At 38.9% G+C, this 18,136-nt stretch overlaps 1 protein-coding gene across 3 annotated transcripts in view; it reads right to left on the reverse strand.

The window, feature by feature from the left end:
* Positions 1–266: 266 nt before the first annotated feature.
* SPIRE1 (spire type actin nucleation factor 1) overlaps positions 267–18,136 on the reverse strand; it is a 220,844-nt gene continuing 202,974 nt past the window's right edge. Inside the window, exons 11-17 of one of the 3 annotated variants that reach the window (XM_039217237.1) lie at positions 11,715–11,857; positions 9,222–9,395; positions 5,109–5,246; positions 4,437–4,507; positions 3,870–3,897; positions 3,638–3,774; positions 267–2,101 (exon numbers count right to left, since the gene is read on the reverse strand). In XM_039217237.1, coding sequence (XP_039073168.1) covers positions 1,843–2,101; positions 3,638–3,774; positions 3,870–3,897; positions 4,437–4,507; positions 5,109–5,246; positions 9,222–9,395; positions 11,715–11,857 — 950 coding nt within the window. In that variant the 3' untranslated portion in view covers positions 267–1,842. The other 2 variants (XM_039217238.1, XM_039217239.1) reach the window with 2 other exon arrangements.

The raw sequence follows: 18,136 nt of genomic DNA on the forward strand, positions 1-18,136 counted from the left end.
ACATACACACATACCGTTCCTTTTCTTGGTAGTCATTTAGAGGTCCAAGCCTGGGGCCCTCAAAGGGTATGGCTTCCACCAAACCTTCTGGGGTACAGAATCCAAATAGTCCCTTGGAAAATGTTATAAATGAGATTCACACAATATAAGGTTTAAACCTCTTAAACAAGAGTCTTTAAAATAATTTAAACATTTGCAAACTCAATTAAGGTTCTCTGGTGGCCTGCTTTTACATGCAAATACAGACGAACTGTTAACATGCATTATTTTAGTCAATTGGTAAAGTTTATTTCGTAAGTATAAGTAATTTTAAGCCATTTACTAAATTGTAAATTTCAATCCATTAAAAACTACTACCAGAGCAGTTCTGAGGTATTACTGTTAATCTAATATAGAAATGTTACTCTACTCTGCTGTGGTATGAAATGTGACTGCCGTGCCTCTTACGTAATGGTGCTGTTGCAGTGCTGACTACAGGCGTGTCCTATAGCTTTCTGGAAATTATAGCATATGTGCGTTCACTGATTTTCCAAGCATCAATGGCAATCTGATTGGTCATTTGTAAGCATACTAAAATAATAAAGTATAGCTCCTGGAATGGGACAAACAAGTGGAGAAATTTCAGGTATATAATGCCACCCTCCAACCTACCTTCATCAAAAACCCACCCTACTCACTCCAGTCGTTTACAAGGAAAACTTGTGCAAAAAAACATCCAAAAAGCCTACTGGCAGGTTAATTTTCTTGTAATTTTCAAAGAACTAGACAATGTTTTTTCCCCTTAAAATTCATTTATAAAAATAAGTTAATTTCAGCTTGAGACCTTAGATACCAAATTGTGGCTTAATTTAGTCGTGATGGCTAAGACTACAAAGTTATGAAAAATGTAGTTGAAAACGGAAGAGCTCCAGCTCAGTCCCTGGGGCGCGGCAACAGCTGGCACCCTATGCGGTCACAACCCTCCTCAGAGTTACCCAAAATACACTCAACTTCTTGACAGACTTTTAGCCTTCCTTTGTCCCGAAACTCCCACGAAACTTTAATTCTTAGACCTCTGTTGCAAAACTACAAGTAGCCATAATACATTCAAGATAGGGAATGAAAACCTGTCACCCGCTCAGAAGACACTGATCCATTGCACTGGGGCAAACACAGCAGCTAAGAGGAGACGGTCACCCACTTGGGTGTGCGGTTTATCCAGATGTGTTGCACTAGAATGCAGGTGTGAAGTCCCTCCCGGAGTCTTTATCTCAGAGCAACAATAATTTATGATCAGTTTGACAGTATGAGCAAACCCTTCCAGGTTTTGTGCCGTGAGATGATGAGCAGCCTGGCCCCGCCTCCAGGTACCTGGTGCGTGGCAGGGCCTGGTCACTATGTACATTAGATAGGAACACTGTCAGGTGGAAGTGCCAATATGACTTACTGCTTAGAACTGTGCTAACATCGACGCCTTTGTGAGGCTGATTTCTCACGTGAGAAGCTTTTTGCCTTAGTCCGGAAATTGTCTGAGGGAACGGTAAGGAATTGAACTAAGGAAAAAGTTTCTGGCCTCCAAATCCACACACACACACACACACACACACACACACACACACACACACAGGCAAGTTTCAAACTATTGTTCTCTCTCAGTGCAAATGAGCAATTGGCTGACCTGTCACGTACCATCAATCGATATGAACACAGCATTCAGTCTGTGGAACAACGTGATGCAGCAAAAACCTGATCTAATGAGAATTCAAGCCTATTAGCTAAGACCGCAGCAAGGAGACAGTGCAGCTCAGTGTTTCTCCCATGCTCGTGCCGACTCTGAACACAAAGCAACCGAAAGGCACAGGCTCAGATTTCATTGATAGTCCTTTCTGAAGGGCAGTATTCCGAGGGGCCCGGTGAGGACATATAGAATGACTGTGTTTTCCTTTTTAATCGTGCTCTTTTGTTGGCCAACACCAGGCTGCGCCGGCTCGAACTGATGATTTCCGAAATGAACTTTTTGCAGTCTACGCACACCTCCATAGTACTCCAGTCCTCCATCAACTCTTTGGGAAACTGTAGTTCTTCATCTGATTTGTCCACAGACTTAGATTTTGAGGAGAACCTGGAACAAAACAAAACATTTAGAATCCAGTATTGTCACTTACAGTTCTTTCACAATCCTAAGAAACTAGGTGCAAAAAGAAAGTAAATCTGCTGCCAAAACACTACTGAATGGGCGAGTCACCTCATGTTCTTCCAAAGGAAGAATTTTTAACTGAAGATAAAATTCAAAATATTTTTTTTAAAGAGGCCGGGAAACACACTTTATTAAAAAACAATAATACTGAAAACTCTCAGTATCCCTTTTAGAATTTTTAGAAAAAAGGATATTCAGGGTATTCACCTGAGTACCACACATGATGTCTAGCGGACTTTAACAACTAAAAGGAAACAAAGTACATGTTGCTAACCTCCTCTTGGTGATTCAGAAGGAACTTCAAATTCTTTCTCCAGTGGCTCTGTGTCAGGGTTGATGAACATTACTTAACTATGGACTGTGGGGCAGACTACAGTAAGCTGAAGTAAATGTGTCTTAATCTGCAAAGTTATCTCAACATTTTTACATTTATCAAATACACTTTCCCCTCCCCCAAACTTCTCTACATTAAGATGACTAATTATTTGGATTCCAGAGAGCTGGAGTTCACCAGACCTCATCATAATAATTACTCTGGGTAATCTTTTTGAAAGAACTGGGAATCATCTACTCATTTACTACTTTAGTTAAACCAAACAGGAACGTAAGTGAAGAGTATGTACAGAAAGGAACAACAACATGTCCTGTGGTCTCGAGCTCACAGGTGACGATCGACAGTCGGAGGCTGCCATGGAGCAGCAGTGTCTCAGAGCAGAGTGGACAGCACAGGGGGTGGCAATGCCGGGCACACGTCACCTGCTGGGCTCAAAGCTTCCTTGCCTCACTGCCCACAGCTGCTGTGTGCAGGAGTGGTGCTGCCCAGCACTCAGTGCCAGTGCCATGTCCCTCCCCAATGGGGGGCAGCTGGTGGGTAAAACCCTAGCCTTTCTGGCCTGAGTATGTGAGTACGTGAGCCGAGCTGCCCTGATCTCCATCCTTTCTCAACGACCAACACTAACCTTACCCTGCATTAAATGCAAAGGGACTGATTTCAGGTTTTATTTTTTTTAATTGCCATAAAGCTCCTGGCATAAAGCTTTATTTCTGCCTTATTTAGGAAGATAAACCAAAGTTCTTGAAGACCGCTGGAAACCAAGAACTAAACAGATTTGCTTTCAAAACTAAGGAGGAAAAAAAGATTAAACTTTATGTGTAGGTTTTCAACTCCCCTGATGATAAGGTCAGTTTTAAAGATGACTTTAAAGGACATTACAAAAGTAATGATCTCTAAAGTAGAAAAAAAAATGATGACATTTCAGTATGCTTTAAGTGGCTAGCTATTATCCCTTGACAAATTACCTTTGGCAAGTTTTGGAGATCTGGGTGCAAGTCAAGACTATATTAAAACCAACCACCCAGCCACCCAACCTAAAGCACCCTGAGCCCAAACCCTACTTTGTCACTGGTCCTCAAAAGGAGCGTTCTTCCTTCATACAGTGAAGTCTCAGGCCTCTTGCTCACCTGGCAATGCTCCGGAGTGGCCGATGGTGGCCAGTGGGGGGTTTTTCTGACCTCAAGCAACTTTCCCCTCTTTGCAAGGTAGAAGGTCCCAAAGAAAAGATGGGAAGAGTGGAGTATGGTTTAGAGGGCAGCCGCATCTATGATCCCAAATGAAACCAGAGTGAGCAGTACTGTTAAAGAGATAGACTCCTTAAAATTAACACAAGTTTTAATTTTGCCAAGCTTAGCTTACCTTTTTACAACACTGTGAACACACGGGCCTGTATATAAAATCAGAAGTGTTACTCAGCATCGATGTGATGCAACCCGAGAGTCAGAGAAGTCAATGGCTGCGTGGTTGTGAATTTCTATAATAAACTGCAAAATCTCTGGTCCTTCCACCAGAATGTAACGGACTGACACAACCATGGATTGCCGAGGAGACAATCTGTGAAACTGAACTCTTATATTGTTTCCTGTAAAAGGATCAATTCACATCTGTCTGGGATTTCTTACTTGTGTATCCAGGGAAGGATCACGTGACAATCACATCTACTTTTTCTGTTTAAACAGGACATATGACTATTACGATCACCTTAGTTATGTAAAAGAAGTACATACGGAGAAACATTTTCCAGCTTTAACACTAAGTGTCTGCTCTACTCTTTTGAAGAAATCAGTATTACTAATCCACAAGTACAACATGATGTGATAATGAATGGGGGTAATTTCTAATACTGTTCCTGTGTGGAAAAATGACTAAACAGTGAATGTAACTGGTATTTATTGGACTACTGTCATCAATTACAAAAAACCTTACCTCTTACAGAACTGACAGGTATAAGACCAGGTGAAGAAGGAAAATCTCCTGGTTCGGCAACAAAAGCAGAGCTAAAAAATACAAATTTAAAGGGGAGAGAAGAGCATTGCCAACAATTAATTTCCTAATTTACATGACTAAATATACTTATACATATTGGGGACCTTTAGTAGACAGAAGGAAAAAGAGAATTCAGAAACCCTGTTTTCAAGTTTGGCTCTGTGAGAATTATAATTTGGCTCTGTATTTACTTTTAATTCCACTTTTAAAAGGTAGTAAATGGCTACAGCTCTCAGAGGCTCACCATCATGGAATCAATCTGAAGAAGGTTCTGAGACAGTCTCTTCCATTTTTCAGATGTATTTTCTTTATAAATCCTTTAAAAGTATAACAACTAAATGCAGACATGATTTTATGAAGGCATGCCACTATTTATTATGGTTGTTTTTAAGTCTTCCAAAGTTTTTGATTTCTCAGGGAGAAACAGAAATATTCCCTTTTGTAAGCAAAGCAGAACAGGAACTGTGTAGTAGAGAATAAGCCTCTTACCTCCTGAAATCTCCTAAAAGTCCTGTACCATCTGGCTGCCAGCAGACCACTCCCTCAGGAGGCCAGGCCTGGGACTCACCATTCCTCTAACCCTGCTTATCAACCAACTTTAAATAGCTCTACCTTTCCTTTTTTCAGGGCGGTGTAGACATCTTTATACTGTTGGTATTTTTCCAGCTCTGCCTTCACCAGGACCTGACGAATATGCATCACTTCCTCCACAGTAAGAGCGAGGCATTCCACTGGATAGCAGAATTCCTCCTGAAATTCAAAATTCCACATGAATAAGAAATCCCACCCCCCCTTTTCTGGCACTGCACAATTTCCCTTCAGATCAGACACCTGGTTAGTAGCTTCAGAGAAGAAAAGAGGTTTCCCAACGAACACCGGGACAGAGCTGGCTCACTCTGGGGACCACATAATTTCTAATTACACTAAGACAACAGATGGCAGAAAACTTCTGGGGACCATGTCAAACATTATAGCCTACTGAAATTTCCAGGAAAGGAAAGTTCCTCACATCAGGGTATATATTTTGCCTCAAGTTTCTATTCCATTAAGCAGAGCTATGTATCTATGTAACAAAATCTTGAAAGAACATTTTCTTGTTCTAAACCAAATTGATGTCTATTTTCTCCTACAATTATGCAAAGACATTGCTTCCTGTTGTGTTGTATACTATATGCTAGTAGATAAATAACAAATCTACAACACTGGTACTATTTACAAAACTGGTCTGTGGTACCCAGAATAGCCAAAAGGAGGTGGTTAGTAATTTATACTGAGAAGCATTATTTAGTGGTAAGTTACATCAGCACATCAAGAAACATCCTAATGGTATGAGCAGAACTGTAACATGTAACTACTGGTGCAGTTTCCAGCCAAAAGCAACCTCTACAGGCTGCCCCACGGTTCTCTAGATTTCTGTTATTACTTTTAAACAACTGCTGAATGCACAATCAGCACTGGAAGGACGTGGAGAAAATCTTAAGAATTTCACAATAAATATTTATGCTGGCTGTCTTATGGTAACGGCTTCCCTAAAAACAGCTGAGGAAGATGTTGATGTAACTGATCCCACTGAATAAAGAGCCTCACCCCCATCTGCTCCCCATCCGGCCCTGTGCTTGATTGGTGGGTCTAATAGAAAGACAGAACGGTCTTGTGCATTCTCACCCTGCCAGGCTTCACAGGGGCCATTGTGGCGTAGGGACACTGAGACTTAATGTTCTCAGTACAAACACATTATAATTCACTCCCACACACACACAATAGCACTGCTCACAGGCATTCTGGAATCGAACAAGCCAAATGAGAAAGCACATGACTATGAATGCAGTCAGTTTATGGAGTTTTAACATTCAGTTCTGTCTTTCAATCAGAAAAAAACAAAAACAAATCTAGGTTGCGAACTTGATAAACATTAGCATTTACTAAAAAAAAAAGTAGTTTGAAGAACTGCTTCTTACTAACGATCAATACAAAATCATGTCTGGTCAGGCTCACTTAAAAGAAGGTTAAATTTGCTTAAAAATGTTTTGGAAAAAAATCCTGCAACTGAATTTTTAAGAGGATACTAAGCTGAATCTGGAGGGTGGGAAGGTAGTCAGTTCAGGAAGACTGTATCTTTTGCTCTAAGATGTCTAAAATACTTTTTAAAAAATCACCATCAGATAATTTTCTCTTTCAGTGGGAAAAGCTTTCAAACATAACAGGATTAAATTGGCTTGTCCAATATCCACTCTGTTTTCTTCCACCCTGAGAAAACAGCTTAGTGTCAAGTGGGAACAATGCACTGCTTGTGTGAAGGTTAGGCCACTACAATTCTGCAGGAGATAAGTACTGTTGGCTGCACACGTCTGAATGATGGCTTTTCTCAGCTTTTATCATATTTCATAAGAAGTTTTCCTATGGTCTTTTTTATTCATTTGCTGAGTATGATTGTGGTGCATTTTCTGATAGTTAACTATGTGACAAAACTGCTGAGGTGGAACAAAATGATGTATGAATCTAGCAACTAATCAGAGAATCACTACCTGAGATTTGTTGCTGTGAGAAGCGGCAAATAGTGCCAATTTAATTAACTTTACAACTGGGATGCCTGGGCCGGTAAACATTTCCGGTAGATGGGGATCCTTTTTATTTGCAGGGAGAGCCTAGCACACATAATAGACCTGACAGGCTCTACTTCCCTCTTCTCAGTCTTAAATCACAAAAGGCCTTAGTCAAGCATACTTTCAACTTCCTGCTTTGAACCATATGCAAATCTAGTGCTTCACTGGACATAATTAGAAATTGTGTTTTCTGTGGGTGTTCTTGTTCTTTCTCTAACTTTCAAGCAGATTACTGTTTAGTAAAATAATTTCCATCAGGTCAAATGCTAATGTTTTAATTCTGGTGCTTTCCCAAGGACAACAAAACTTTAATGCAACATGAAAGAAAATAATAGTTACTAGAATAGTTTTTATTTTTTCAATTGAAAAAAAAAATTAAACATCCCCAAAGCCAAATTAAGCCTTAACCTTAAAAGATCTTGCTGGGATATCAAAGCTCCAAAATGTAAGGAGCATTCAGGGCTTTAACAGTGAGTGAAAGGCCTTGGTCATTCCTCCTCATGGACAGAGCTCATTGTCACAGCCAGACATGGACTCTAAAATACCCTTGCTTCTTTATGCTTCAATCTCACTCCTAAATTTAGGAGAGGGAAGCTAAATCTGAAAGAGTTTGATAAAGGTTACAATATGCTATAGGAACGATGAAACTTTAGAACTTACTTTTGATGTATGTCACTAAAATTGCTAAGTTTTTGTTGAATATTCTGGTTACATTTACCATGGGTAAGGGTTAGAATTAGGTAGCACAGAAATTAGAGAGCATAATGTATACTCTGGTTACTAAGCCACAGAGAGAATGAGAGTAGTCATATTTTATACAGGATTCTTAATTAGCAAAAACTTTGTAAGTAGCAGATATTTGAAAATTATCCCAAACGACCATTGTTTGAGTTTTTAATAAATCAAAGGCAGATTTAAATTAAAATAGCACCTATTAAGTTTAGTCACTCTTCTCTTTTTTCAGGTTCAACTTTAAAAGTCAAAGTGAACTGTTTGCCTACAGTAATATGTAGACTTAGTATATAGATATCTCTGTTTGGGGAGGATTGCTAATAAAAATAAAAACGTTAGCAGATCTCCAGTAATAGCAGTAAGACTGGTAGGAATTAAAGTGCCATCCCTGCACCTGACCATGTACTGCCCAAACGGCCACAATCTAAACGGGGAAAAAATAGAGATCTAGCCTCTATTTCATAACAAATAAGAAGAGAAAGGATTTTGTTATATTTCATTTACATTCAGAGTCTCTTTTCCAAACCAAGATGAATAATAAAGAATAAAAAAGAAACCAGCTCCTGGTTCATTTGTCAAGGATATTATTTAGTAAATAAAGGACCTCAAAGAGCCAGGACCCTATATGAAGGAGAACGGACCAGGCAGCTGCAAACACTAGTCAGCGGCACATGCTACTCTAGGGGCAGGGGAAGCTTTGGCATAGTTTGAGGGCTTTTTATTTCAATGGAGTTTGGAAAGTATTATGTTTTCTTTAAAAAATAAATTTTGTATGAAAATCTAAAAAATAATGAGATGCATAATTATTTAAAGTATGTAAAATAACCACATCAATAAAAGGAAAGCTTAAAACTTCTAGGAGCACTGGGTTGTCCTAAAAACCATGGCACACCCTGATGAACACAATGCAGCTGTATGAAAGGTGCTGGGGAGGAGAGATTCTCGGAGCTCAGGGCGGGGTGTGTGGGAAACAGGGAATGACATGGTTCCATGGGTGGAGGAGTCCCTGGTGGCTATGTGGCCGGGCAGGAGGCTGCTCTGGCAGCTGAGTGAGGGAGCAAATGTCGTTCTGATGGCGGAAAGGCCCTGGGAGGAAAGCACCCAAGGCTCTCCGAGTGCCCCTGCGCATGGAGAGGAGATGGCGTTCCTCCTGCCGTACGACTGGGTCCCTCTAATCCGATGCTGCATTTTGAGTTTGTTGTCCTTTCAAGGTCATGTTCCTCTCAACTGAGATCATGGTGTAATCTATGCATTCTACAAATGACTGGAATCAACGATCAAAAGCAAAGTGCCCATCTAAGCTGTTAATTGTTCAGAGTGCAGTAGCTGAGGTACCACTGTCAAAGAGATAGAGTGAAATAGTTCCCAGAACCAGCAGAAAGAGGCCAACCTTTGGGGATTTCCACCTGCTGGTAAAAGCTCTCTCACACAGATAATACATAGCCCCTGCTACCCCAAACATGGCTGCTTCAAAAGGATGGGAGCTGAGCAGAGAAGCTGTTTGTATGGTAGAAAAAAGTGGTCGGAAAGGCGTCCTTGGCCATACACTGGTTATCCTAGGAACCTGAACAACAGATAAGGGAAAAGAAAATGGCAGGGGGAAAGAAAAGGAGAAAATAATGCTGAACATGAGTGACCTGAAAATAGTAGTTACAGAGCATGAAAGAAAAACAAAACAAAACAAAAACACCACAGAAGACGTTAACGGTAGATTCCACACGTGTATGTCCACACCAACATCTGCTTCCATATGTGTATATCAGTAATCATACCATGAAGTCATTCCTAGGGAACCTCGGAGTTCACACACCAGAGACCTAAACTTAAGATGTTTCTAACTTAGCTGCCCTCTGAACAGGGCTCACCAGGAGGCAGGACAGAGGCAACCACCTCTGGGGGGCAGAGGTATGGAGTGGAGGGGATGGGCAAGTGGCACTCTGGGGAAGGTACTGAAAGACAAGTCGCCTTTCAGTTAGATGGGCAATTGTCTTCAATCATTTGACCAAATGATGAAAAAAAATTACGTTTTAAACATCCTAAGGAAAGAGAGGGAGATACAATAAAAATAAAAATGAATACCAACAAAGACATTTCTGCCATTTTCAGTGAAAGGGTTATAAATACAAAAGTATTCCTTGTTTTCTTAAATATAGCTAAAGTTTTAAATTAATTGTCATACTTTTAAAGTACTTACCAAGCTAGAGAGCACTACCACGAGACAAGTGTGACTATGGATTTCTCAAGAGAACTAGTGAGAGCAGTCACTACTCTGTCTGACCGGAGGTTACTTTGTCTCAGTTGGCCCCCAGAGGCCCTTCCAGTGAGCTGTGGTTCCCTGTAGAACCTGAACGCCATGTAGCACCGACCGAAGTGCTCTCCCACTGCCTTTCACTGAGACTCTTCTCTGTGACTGCAAAGGGTTCTGTCTCACTCTTCTCCACCAAAAACAACTCGGAGACTGACCTACCACACACTACGGGTTCCCCTTTGTCAGGAAATACACTTCTGGGCCCTTGATGTCAGCTGATGGTCTTTCTTCTATTAATTCTATTGTATTTCTTCTATTCTATTCAAAACTTCTCTTACTAGCTGAAATTCCTTTCAACTGATCTGATAGTTCCTCCACATTCATAATTTTAAAATTTAACATCAACAACGGTGTCATACGATCACAAGGCCAGGTACACAGCTGAATGATAAACTGGCTTCTGAGAGAAAAGTTGGGTGAAGAGAAGAATTTCCAGATTATTGGATTTGTGATCTCTTACATACATTTAAGTTGTGACAATAACTACATTTTGCTAAAGCAGTTAAGTTGTTCACATTAACAAAAGTCTTTGGATTTTAAAGTTTCAACCTGTCTGGTTAAGAGTTCTGTTTTTCTGCTGATAAACTACTGGTGAGGCTATACTTAATGTTTCAGTGATTATTTAGGAGTTAGAGGAATTCTATCAGGAACTGACATACAATCATTAGTTCTTTAATTGAACCTATTTGGGAGCAGAAATAAATGATCAAATTTCAGCACTATAAAGCTCTGTTCAAACGTGGTATCTTCACAAGAACAACACTATCTTCCTCTACTCTGAGGGAGGGAAATCAGTTATTGCTTCATTTGAACCACTGATAATTCAAGACAGCCTAAAAATATGGACTAAAATATAGAGAAGGCATATTCCAGTGCTTTTAATTCAGGAATATCTGAAAAAATATTAGATATTAGGTTGTTGGTAGAATTACTGATTGAAGCCTTCATCTCGCCTCCAAATATTTCTTAAGTCAAGTGGGACTGCAAAAGAATCTTTGCAGACCTCTTCTAGTTAGAGGGTCTGTTACTTTTTTCTGGCAGGGTCCTGCATATTACTCCTATTGTCCTGGGAATCAAAGCCACTACACCAACCTGGAAACCTCAGGAAAATAGCAAAACCATCATCCAGTACAAAGAGCAGCTTTGGCTCCAAGATCATAAACCATACTTGAAAACAATGTACAACGGCTTGTAACGGATCAAAATTCTCCACTTGTCCTTCTGCCTCAATAAAATAGTGTACTGTAGTCAGACTTTGCTAATTTTTTGATGAGTTTTAACAATTTTTAAGTGGACTTTGAAAAGAAGAAGGCATTTTCTTTAATAATAATACATACTTTCAATCATTGATAAGTCTTCTGGGGGAAAACTACTTTAAATGAACAAAGAATGGTCAAATTTCATTTAGGTTACTGTCAGAATTGGTTTTCTTTAGATATTAAAAACAAATAAAGCTATTTAAAGATCATTTTAAATTTGGAAGATTTTTTTCTCCTAATCATGGTCTTACGAAAGCTAATGATTCCAGGCCTCTCACTGTTCCTCAAGTTTCGACGCAGCTTTCCGGTTACTTACAAGAGATCGGGAGCTCTGCTTGGAGGGTGGCAGAAACTGTCTTACATTAGTGGGGGTTTCCTTTTCAATGGAATGTCGTCTCTGGGGTGGCTGCCGTCTCTCTGGCTGGGGTGTTGATGAGATGGGCAAGAATTTTGGAGGCTCTAAAGAAATGAAATTAACCAAACTGAAATGAACTTTCTTACAAATAAAAGTCTTATATTTGAATTTCTGACAGAACACCCTTTGTCATTTGTGACAAACACTGGATTCAAAGATGAAATATTTATTTTGTTAGAGGTTTTTATTAAGATTGGAGGTTCGTATGGGGATACTGTGAGGACTGTTATAGAAAAATCTTTGCAAGATAAACTTGCTTACAGAAATAGCAAGGAAAAAAGAAAAATATTTTGTGTTTTTAATATTCATTCAAATATATACATAAAACAAAATTACAGTCTCAGATTTGTTCATACAAATGCCTTCATGTTATATACAACAAAATTTTACAAGTACAGAGTCTTAGGCATGTAAGATATGTAAAAATGTGTATTCTCTGTGTCCAAAAAGACTCCCACATCATACCAAAATTCTCAAGTGTACCAAACTTTTATATTCTTCTCTTTAGAGATAAAATATGAGGCGCCTGGGTAGCTCAGTCGGTTAAGCATCTGACTTCAGCTCAGGTCATGATCTCATGGTTCGTGGGTTCAAGCCCCACGTCAGGCTCTATGCGGACAGCCAGCTCAGAGCCTGGAGCCTTTTTCAGATTCTGTGTCTCCCTTACTCTCTGACCCTTCCCTACTCACCCTGTCTCTTTCTCTCAGAAATAAAACATTAAAAAAAATAAAGATAAAACATAAAAGCTCTTCCTTTTTGTTATATATCAAGACATTCTGCCCTTAGGTTTAAATCAAGCTCCATTTAAATTTGAAAAAATAAATTTCAGTTTTGATAATACTGTACCACTGTTCTCCTTCACCTAGTAATATTTTGGGACAGAGTTTAAAAGGAGAATGTTTGAGGGGAGCCTCAGTATATAGAGCACATGACTCCTGATCTTGGGGTTGTGAGTTCGGACCCCATGGTGGGTGTAAAGATTACTTAAAAAATAAAATCTTCTAAAAAAAGTTTATAAAACAGAATGTTTTATGATTTGAATGGTTCTGGATTTACATTCTGAAAACATAAGGAGAACATTAGAAATAAATTATGTTGCTGACAGTTTTATTTAATACTTCCTCCTACTCTCTCTGAAAAGTAAGCCTGCTTCCTTCAATGTAACAGGTGAGGAACGTGAAAGTCAACACCAAGTTAAATGTGATCCATCTATCTGGACTGTCCTCCCAAAAGAAATCACTAAATTGAAACAACACAATTTCCATAATCAAGAACGATACAGAAATCCATTATGTGATTTAACTGAATCTCTATAATATTTAATGGGCCTGACCAAATACCAATTACAGATAATAACCAAGGTCAGCTCCTACTATTCTTGATACAATCTGATTAAATAAATCAAAATACTAATTAAAGAATTTTAATCACTAAAAACTCCACGTGTACAGGAAATTAAGTCAATGTTCTAAGAATACTTTAAGATATGTTTTTCTCCTGGTAAGTTTTTTTTAATTGCAGTAAAACATACATAAAATATATTTAGTGTGTCTTAACTATTTTTAACTGCACAGTTCAGTGGTATTAAATATTTACACTGTTGTGCAACCATTCCATCCCCATAACTCTTGATCTTGTAAACTGAAACTCTGTAACTTCCTATTCTCTACTACCTACAGCCCCTGACAACTACCATTCTACTTTCCATCTCTCTGATTTTGACTACTTTAAGATTCTCATATAAATGGAATTATACAGTATTTGCCTTTTTTGTACTTGCTTTTTTCCTTTAGCAAAATGTCCTAAAAGTTTGTCAGTATTGTAGAATTTCCCCCATTTAAAAAAAATGTTTTATTTATTTTCGAGAGAGAAAGAGAGACAGTGCAAGAGTGTAGACAGGGGAGGGGCTGAGAGAGACACACAGAATCTGAAGCAGACTCCAGGCTCTGAGCTGTCAGCAGGGAGCCCAACAAAGGGCTCGAACTCACAAACCGCGAGATCATGACCTGAGCTGAAGTTGGATGTTTCACCAACTGAGCCACCCAGGTGCCCCAGAATTTTCCCCATTTTTAAGGCTGAGTAATATTCCACTGTATGGATGTTCCACATTTTGCTTAGCCATTCAGCCACTGACAGGCACTTGGATTGCTTCCACATTTTAGCTATTGTGAATACTGTTATGAACATGGATGTACAAATATTTCTTTGAGATGCTTTCTTTTTTTTTTTAATTCTTTTGCATATATAGTCAGAAGCAGAATTGCTGGATCATATGTAATTCTATTTGTAAGTTTTTAAGGAGTCACCATACTGTTTTCCACAACACCTGTACCATTTCACATTCCTCACAGCGCACAGGGTTCCAATTTCTCTACATTCTTGTCAACACTTGTTGCCTGCTGGTTTTTGTTTTGATAGTAGCCATTTTAATGGGTGGCAGGTGGCATCTCACTGTAATTTTGATTTTCATTTTCCTCATGATTAGTGATGCTGAGAATCTTTTCATGCACTTGTTGGTCATCTGTATGTCTTCTTTGGAGAAATGTCGATTTGAGTCCTTTGCCTATTTTTTAATTAGGTTGTCTTTTCTGTTGTTGAGTTTCAGGACTTTATATATTCTGAATATTAATCCTTTATTAGAGATATGATCTACAAATATTTTCTCCTATCCTGTGGGTTGCCATTTTACTTGGTTGATAATATCTTTTTATTTATAAAAGTTTTTAAATTTTCATAAATTCCAATTTATTTAAAAAAATAGACAATTTTTTTGTCTATCTTTGGGGTCATATCCAAGAAACCACTGCCAAATCCAATGTCATGAAGTTTTTGTCCTATGTTTTCTTCTAAGAGTTTTATTATTTTAGGTCTTACATTTAGGTTCTTAATCCATTTTGAGTTAATTTCTATATGTGGTGTTAAGTAAGGGTCTAACTTCCTTTTTGCAGGTGGACATATAGTTCTCCCAGCACCATTGCTGAAAGACTACCCAATGAATAGTCTTGGCACACATGTCAAAAATCTTTTGACCACATAGGTGAGGCTTTATTTTGGGCTCTCTATTCTATTTCATTGATTTATATGTCTGACTTTATGTTAATACCACATTGCTTTGATTACTGTAGTTTGTAGTAAATTTTGAAATCAGGAAGTATGAGTTATCCAGATCTGTTGTTTTTCAAAGTTGTTTTGGCTATCTGGGTCCCCTAAGATTCCATATGTATTTTAAAACGGGTGGTCTTCTATTTCTGCAAAAATGTCATTGACATTTTGATAGAGATTGCACTGAATCTGTAGATAACTCTGGGCAGTATAAACATTTTAACAATATTAAGTCTTCCAATCCATGAACACAGTATATGTTTCCATTTACTTATGCCTTCTTTAATTTCTTTCAGCAATGTTTTTAGTGAGCAAGTCTTTTACTTCCTTGTTTGATTCCTAAGTGTTCTATTCTTTTTGATATTATAAATGTAATTGCTTTTGTCATTTCCTTTTCAGATTTATTGCTCGTGCATAGAAGTGCAACTTTTTAAATGTTTATTTTTGAAAGAGAGAGAGAGAGAGAGCACTTGCCGGCCTGTGAGCGGGGGAGGGGCAGGGAAAGAGAGGGAGACACAGAATCTGAAGCAAGCTCCAAGGCTCCGAGCTGTTGGCACAGAGCCCAATGCTGGGTTCAAACTCATTAACCAGGGGTTCAGGACCTGAGCCAAAGTCGAACCCTTAACTGAGCCACCCAGGAGCCCCGAAATGCAACTGATTTTTGTGAGCGTTTTTATATTTTGCTACTTTACAAAATTTGTTTATTCTAACATTTTTTTTGGTGTTTGGAATCTTTTAAAGTTTTTTTACATATGAGATCATATCATCTGCAAAGAGATAATTTTACTTTTTTTCCTGTCTGGTTGCCCTTTCTTTTTCTAGCCAAACTATGCTAACACTTTCAGTACTATGTTGAACAGAAGTGATGAAAGTAGACATCCTTGCCTTGTTCCTACTTCTTATAGGAAATGTTTTCAGTCTTTCACCACGGAGTATGATGTTTGAGGTAGATTTTCCATATATCGCTTTTATTACATTGAGGTAGTTTCCTTTTTTTTAGATTAAATTTTTTTTTTAATTTTAGAAAGAATGAGCGTGCAAGCAGGGAGAGGGGCAGAGGGGCACAGAGAAAAAGAGATAATCCCAAGCAGGCTCCACATTAAGCACAGGGCCTGACACAGCTCAATCCCACAATCCTGGGATCCTGACCCGGGCCAAAATCAAGAGCTGGATGCTCAACTGACAGCCACTCAGGTGCCCCAAGGTACCTAGTTTGTGTTAAGTGTTTTCACTATGAAAGGGTGTTCAATTTTGTCAAATGCTTTTTCTGTATTGATTGAAATAATCTTGGGGTTGTTTTCCTGTTAATGTAGCATATTATGTTACTCAATTTTTATATGTTAAACCATCCTTGCAGTCAGGGATAAATCCTGCTTGGTCAGGGTATATAATCCTTTCACTATAATGCTGAATTCTGTTTGCTAGTATTATTTTTTATTTAAAAACTTTTTAAAAAATATAATTTGTTGTCAAATTGGCTTACATACAATACCCAGTGCTCATCCCAACAAGTGCCCTCCTCGGAAGTGCCTGGGTGGCTCAGTCAGTTAAACCAACAAGTGCCCTCCTCAATGCCCATCATCCATTTTCCCCTTTCCTTCACCCTCCCACCCCACCCTCAGTTTGTTCTCTGCATTTAAGAGTTTCTTGCGGTTTGCCTCCCTCCCTCTCCCCAACTATTTTTCCCCTTTCCTCCCCCATGGTCCTCCATTAAGTTCCTCCTAACCCACCTGTACGTGCAAACATATGGTAACTGTCCTTCTCTGTCTGACTTATTTTGTTCAGCATAACACCCTCAAGTTCCATCCATGTTGGTACACATGGCCAAATTTCATTCTTTCTCATTGCCATGTAGTATTCCATTGTATAGATAAACTACATCTTCTTGATCCATTCATCAGTTGATGGACACTTAGGCTCTTTCCATGTTTTGGCTATTGTTGAGAATGCTGCTATGAGCATTGGGGTACCTGTGCCCCTATGCATCAGCACTCCTGTATCCCTTGATTAAATTCCTAGCAGTGCTACTGCTAGGTCATAGGGTAGTTCTATTTTTAATTTTTTGAAGAACTTCCACACTGTTTTCCATAGTGGCTGCACCAGTTTGCATTCCCACCAACAGTGCAAGAAGGTTTCCATTTCTCCACATCCTCACCAGTATCTATAGTCTCCTAATTTGTTCATTTTAGCCACTCTGGCCGGTTTGATTTGTATTTCCCTGATGATGAGTGATGCTGAGCATCATTTCATGTGTCTGTTGGCCATCTGGATGTTTTCTTTGGAAAAGTATCTATTCATGTCTTTTGCCCATTTCTCCACTGGATTATCTGGTTTTTGGATGTGGAGTTTGGTAAGTTCCTTATAGATTTTGGATACTAGCCCTTTATCCAATATATCATTTGTAAATAATTTTTTCCATCCCATCAGTTGCCTTTTAGTTTTGTTGACTGTTTCCTTTGCAGTGTAGAAGCTCTATATCTTGATGAGGTCCCAATGGTTCATTTTTACTCTTGATTCCCTTGCTTTTGGGGATGTGTCAAGCAAAAGACTGCTGCAGCTGAGATCAAAGAGGTTGTTGACTGCTTTCTCTTCTAGGGTTTTGAGGGTTTCCTGTCTCACATTCAGGTCTTTCATCCATTTTGAGTCTATTTTTGTGTGTGCTGTGAGAAAGTGATCTAGTTTCTTCTTCTGCATGTTGCTGTTCAGTTCTCCTAGCACCATCTGCTAAAGAGGCTGTCTTCTTTCCATTGGATACTCTTTCTTGCTTTGTCAAAGATTAGTTGGCCATACATTTGTGGGTCCAATTCTGGGTTATCTATTCTATTCCATTTGCCTATATGTCTGTTTTTGTGCCAATACCATACTGTCTTGATTCCAGCTTTGTAGAGTCTAAAGTCTGGGATTGTGATGCCTCCCACTTTGGTGCTCTTCTTCAATATTACTTTGGCTATTCGGGGTCTTTTGTGGTTTTATACAAGTTTTAGAATTGTTCTAGCTTTGAGAAGAATGCCAGTGCAATTTTGATTGGGATTGCAGTGAATGTGTAGATTGCTTTGGGTAGTACTGACATTTTAACAATATTTGTTCTTCCAATCCATGAGCATGGAATGTTTTTCCATTTGTGTTTTCTTCAATTTCCTTCATAAGCTTTATATAGTTTTCAGCACAAAGATCTTTTACATCTTTGGTTAGGTTTATTCCTAGGTATTTTATGGTTCTTG

The sequence above is a fragment of the Hyaena hyaena genome, unplaced genomic scaffold, assembly GCF_003009895.1.
Source record: "Hyaena hyaena isolate Hyena2069 unplaced genomic scaffold, ASM300989v1 scaffold_673, whole genome shotgun sequence".
Lineage (NCBI taxonomy): Eukaryota > Metazoa > Chordata > Mammalia > Carnivora > Hyaenidae > Hyaena > Hyaena hyaena.